At 35.9% G+C, this 5,791-nt stretch overlaps 1 protein-coding gene across 1 annotated transcript; it reads right to left on the reverse strand.

Annotated features, from left to right (window-relative positions):
- Positions 1-421: 421 nt before the first annotated feature.
- LOC108989276 (protein KINESIN LIGHT CHAIN-RELATED 1-like) lies at positions 422-4,006 on the reverse strand. The gene is made up of 3 exons (XM_018962833.2): positions 2,863-4,006; positions 1,027-1,935; positions 422-890 (listed from the first exon to the last, which is right to left on the reverse strand). Exons 1-3 carry the CDS (start codon positions 3,468-3,470, stop codon positions 659-661), a joined length of 1,749 nt encoding a protein of 582 aa, XP_018818378.1. The 5' UTR covers positions 3,471-4,006; the 3' UTR covers positions 422-658.
- Positions 4,007-5,791: the final 1,785 nt, after the last annotated feature.

Raw genomic sequence — 5,791 nt, forward strand, 5'->3', positions numbered from 1 at the left:
TTGGGGAGCTGGGTAGAGGGAACAGAGGCTCCTAGCTAAAGATAGCTTGTCTCGCCTATGAGTAGGTACGAATTCTCCCCATTTATGGCCCACAATATGATCAATTATACAAATAGGCGAAATGCTTATTTCCATTATGTATAGCAAGGAGAGCTTCAATCCCAAAAAAGCCTACTTATTCTACTCGAAAACCTTATTCTTGGAAGTAGGAGAGAAGCCAATCGCAGCTGCATTTCTCGAGCTTGGGATTGTTGAGCAAAGTTATCATGAAGGGCATATATTTTTTCCGTTTTAACTTTTTGAGTACTTTTGTGTTTTATGTTAATTTTATGTTTTTTATAAAAAATTATTTTTCAGATCATCATTATAAAGATATAGTAACAGAAGGATTGGCTTATAAAGATTGAAATCAATAGATGAATTTTAACTTTTAAGCAAACCAGACATTTTAATACTGGACACTTTCTATCGTGCATACTTACATAAGTACCTATATTTTTGCATATGTTTTTCATGGAGAAAAAAGAAATTAAAACAAGTGGAAATTAAATATTAAAGAACAAGAAGGCTCCACCAGTTGTAAGAGCTGATCTTCACATGATAAAAACTTGAGTAAATGCGAGCAAAAGGAGAGCAGAGAGGGAATCTTTAATCTTTGTCAAGTCTTGAAACTAAATCGAGAGAACCTTTTAATTCTCTCCTTCATTCTATGGGAGTTCGAATCAAGAAGATTTTCAAGTGATTTCCCCTTTTTGGTCCGGTCCCTTCCAGTTTCCTTCAAAAGCTTTGCTAGTCTTTTCTTCTCATCTTCAACATCTGGATTTGCTGTTCCAAGCTTTTCTTTTCTGGCCTCAAGTATGTACTCAAGTATTTCAATTGCATCTTCCACCCTGTAAAATAAATACCACAATTCTGTAACATAGCAGCTCCGACCCAAAGGAAAAAGAAAACAGAAAGGCAACTTAGTGGAAAACTTAAGGATTCATGACCTAAAGAGAAGGTAAAATGATTATAAAGAATGCCCACCTTCCCATGGCATCATAAGTTGCCGCAAGATTACTATAAACTCCAACTGTATCTAAGTGAAATGAACCACACTCCTGCTCTAGTATTTCCCTTGCTTCCTCAAACAATCTGGCAGCCTCACCTATCTTGTACAGCTGCACACAAGCCAATCCCATCTGGTTCAGCAGTATTCCAAAGAATGCTGATTTCTTCTCCCCAGTAGAATGAAGCTTGACTATAGCACTCTCAAAAGAGTTTCGAGCTTCTCCATACCTCCCAACCATGTAGAACATCACACCCATCTGTGCTTCTATTCCTGCAATCGTGTTATGCTGCCCAGGAATATCCTCCAGTAACTTCACTGCCTTTTGCAAGAGCTTCAGTGCCTCCTCTGGCTCATTTACAGCTTCATATATTGAAGAGATCTCAGTCAACCCACAGGCAATTTCCTCAGCTGTGGTTCCAAGCACAGGTTTTGCATATATCCTCAAGGCGTTCTCACAGTATGATTTGGACTCTCTCAGCCTTCCTGTCCTGTAGTAGAGGTCAGCAAGGCGAATAAAGACTGATGCTACAGAGGGGTGATTGTCACCCCTGGTGGATTTGAAGACTGTAAGTGCCTTCTGGTAGGAAAAAACAGCCTCATCAAAACGGCAGAGAGACAAGTAAATGTTACCGATGCTAACATCAATAGCTGCAACCTCATTGTCTTGCCCATTGGCAATCATTGCCATGCTAGCAAGGACAAGGTGCTCGAGTGCAGACTCATAATCATCCTTTGCCTCACAGATGAGAGCCATAAGACGCCGATCGGCCGCTTCTTCAAGGGATGATGGTGCAGTATGCTCCCTATGAATTTCAAGAGTCTTCTTACAGAAGCGCTCTGCCTCATCAAATTGCATTGCTTGAACATGGGCCTCAGCCAAGTACCTGCCATTTCCAAGTCAAATGACTGGCAATGAAGTTATGCTAGATAGTTTTGGGTCTCGTCATAATTACTTTAGGTTTATGAGACAAAGCCCAAATGTACATAACACTGGTGAATGAACAAAAATATCTAACTAGAGGTCAGTTAACACATGTTGTTCCTACGAGGGAAAACAATGTCATACTATGAACTGAAATTTTTGGAATTGTTCAACAATAAATATTTCTACAAATCTAAAGTTATTGTTGTCTATAATCAGGTTCATTGAGTTCTAAAGCCCTCCATTTAATCTACACTTCAAGTTTCTGAATTGGCACTCCAGTTGTTGCAACAAAATGTGGCAAGTCAAAAAGAAAAGCAAATATATAGTAAGTTCCATTCTCAAAGAGTTTCTTCAAGGAAGTTCAATGTAGGCGGAACTAAATTTTATTTCGGAAGAATAACATGACCAATTCACCTTATCCTCCAATTATGTGAATTATCCACTGCCAGTGGAAGGGGAAAGAAAGACTTGGATAATGAACTTGCTAGGAGTGTGGTCTCAACTTTTGTAGGCCATATGATGGTAAGTGTTTGGCAAAATTGTATACTCCACGACAGGCTTTCAACAGACACATTCTTTTGATTTTATCGACAACAAGTGCCAACAATTTACTTGCATGATAACCTAATGGAAGAATTTATGATACAGGCATTGTTAAAAGAATATAATCACTGCCCATGTGTTAACAATGATTAACATGATGCGTGCTTGTGCCCAGAAACTTCATCACAAATCCAAATGCAACGGCCAAATCCACCCAATTATGCAGGAAAAAAAATCATACGCTCCAATTTTCAAAAAGGGTACGGTAGTATCCCATTGCATCCCAAGCTAAAGTGAGGTAGTAGCTAGAACAGGGAAATGAAATGGTACCACAGAGCTTTACCTGCAAGTCTCTGCAACTCTTGGATCCGATCCACCCAGAACCTCCATCTGGATCTTTAAACCCGACACATAGCACGAAATAGACTTGTCCAGCCTCCCCAGCATCGAATACGTATCCCCGAGTTGCATGTACCCGGAAAACTTCGCAAGTGCGTGATCGGACCCATTCTCCGGATCCGGAACCTCAATGGACCGTTCCAAAACCGGAACCGCCTCCTCAAACCGCCGCAAGCTACAGTAAATCGCGGCCACGAGGTGCAAGCTCATGACATACTCCAGACCCGGACCCGAAAATTTTTCAAAGGACTTGGAAGCCCGGAGCGCATAATCCAACGCCTTAAGCGGGTTCTCACCTGAAACCATCGTGTCCCTGGCAACCTTCAACAGAAATGGACCCAAATCCGGGTTCTCGAACGAGGAGTCGTGTGTGGGTGTCTTTTCTGGGGTCTTCTTTCCTTGCCGGGTTTGCGAATTGAAGGGAGATGGGGTTTTGATAGTGTTGGCGTTGCTGCCATAGGAATACTCGTCTGTCCGGGTAGGCCTGTCGGGGATGAACAAGGGAAGTGACGGTGTCTGAGGTGGAGTTTGCACGGAGACTAAACCCGGCATGGCTACAAATTCAATTTCTGGGCTAAAAGATACGAATTTGGAGAAACCAAAAGGTAAATACGAAGGAGTACCCAGAAATCAGTGCAGGGGCTAAGGTGAATGAAGCATTGGAGCTCGAAGAAGCGAGAAATCAAATGGGTTTCTGCGAGAGTGAGCAAGGAATTCGATGAGTGGGGGATTAAGTAGAGGGATTGAAACTTAGTGGTGGTGGTGGTGGTGGAGTGTTGCTTGGAAGAAAGTCCTAATGATGAAGGAGTTGGGGTACTTTAATTTGAGAACAAGCTTGAGAATGAAAAAGGGGAGGAAGAGAGAAACAAAATCCATAATAACCTATATATCTAATTATTAAGGGCATTCATTTCAGGGTAACGACCTCTGTGTTGTTGTTGTTGGAGTTACAGAATGCAGAGTTGGAGTGCAGGGAAGGGACCAGCAGGGAGCGCGCAGCTTCTTCTTTACTCTTTTTCTTTGATTTTCCTTTCCATAACATTAACGCTCCCTTCCTCGTCAACGTTTTCTCCCACGAATAGGTGCCCCGTGCCCGCTGATCTTTCCCTTTTTATTGGAAAAACACACCGGTGTGCGAATAATGCTATACTGTGCCAACCGGCGTGCTTTATCGAATAGAGTTCTTCTATAGGTTAAACTCTTAGGTTGTGTTTGGATGTTGAAGTGAGTTGAGTTGAGTTGAGATGATAAAATATTGTTAAAATATTATTTTTTAATATTATTATTATTTTGAAATTTAAAAAATTTGAATTGTTTATTATATTTTGTATTGAGATTTGAAAAAGTTGTAATGATGAGTTGAGATAAGTTGAGATGAGTTTGTAAGGCTTCTTTTGGATTCCAAACTCATCTCAACTCATCTCAACTCATCATTACAACTTTTTCAAATCCCAATACAAAATATAATAAACAATTTAACTTTTTCAAATCCTAAAATAATAATAATATTAAAAAATAATATTTTAACAATATTTTATCATCTCAACTCAATTCACTTCAACATCTAAACACAACCTTATTTTAATTTTATTTGATTATATAAAATATATCATATTTATTATTATTAAATAATAAAAAATTATTTAATAAAAAATCATCAAATAATAATAAATACGTTACATCTTATATAATGTGATGTATATAATTTTTTATTAATAATTTATAATAATAAAAAAGGTCAGGGTGTGAGGCTCAATAATAATTCATTATTGTAACAATAGTATAAATTAAAAAAAATAAAGTGAGGAAATGAAAAATTGAGTGAAATTAACGAAATAGTTGAATCCCAAGTTTTCTATATGAATTTACTAAAGTCATAGTTGGACACTTGAGAATTCTCAAAATTTTTTATAATTTCATTCTTAAATTTTACTCAAATATAAAATATTTTTAATTTTAAATTTTTAAAATTTTGAACTAATAATTACCTAATCATTATTCAGACACAAAAATTAATACAAATTTTACAAATTTTAAAATAAAATATAAAAATTAATACAACTTACAAAATAAAAAATTATATTCAAATAAATTTTTAATTTTATAATAGTTTGTTTCAAATTTTGTTATCTCATTTCTTAAAATTCAATAAAATGTTTTTATTCAAATTATTTTATTGTTATTTACAAAATTATAAAATATTTCAAATATTAAGAAAAGGGCTATCGTTAAGATGGTTGATATAACGATCTAGAATGTTATCTTGAGTTACTGATTTTTTTATTGAGAAAATCAAAATAAGAATGTTATTTTTAAATTTTATCATCGTTAATCACATCAATTAATTTGATATATTACAAATGATTTATTTAAGAGATTGACATTTTGAAATTATTTAAACTATAGCATCAATATATATAATCGATGATTATATATCTAAGATGATTAGTAGCATTATATTTTATATATATATATATATATATATATATTTAACACTTTGCATTTATATCATCATGTAGAAAAATGACACATGATTAAAATTCTTTATTAATCATCAATTTTCAATGACATTGCATTCAGTGATAGAACATGAGAATCAAGTTTCATGAGACTTCTTAAGAGTATAAAGTATTACTTTGCACAATAATTATTTTGTGATCGTATCAAATAATTTGTGTGGTGCATTGGATTAGACGGGGTGAATATCTTTTTCTGATAGATAAAAAAGGAAAGAATATTTGAGAAGGGTATAACCGGAACTTAAAAGTTAATTTCCCCAGAGTCGTGCGTTCACGACCTGTCGTGCAGTTGAAGTTATTCATGTTAGCGTAAAGGTTGGCCTGAGAGTATCCTTAGCAATGATAGTTTGGAGG

The sequence above is a fragment of the Juglans regia genome, chromosome 7, assembly GCF_001411555.2.
Source record: "Juglans regia cultivar Chandler chromosome 7, Walnut 2.0, whole genome shotgun sequence".
Lineage (NCBI taxonomy): Eukaryota > Viridiplantae > Streptophyta > Magnoliopsida > Fagales > Juglandaceae > Juglans > Juglans regia.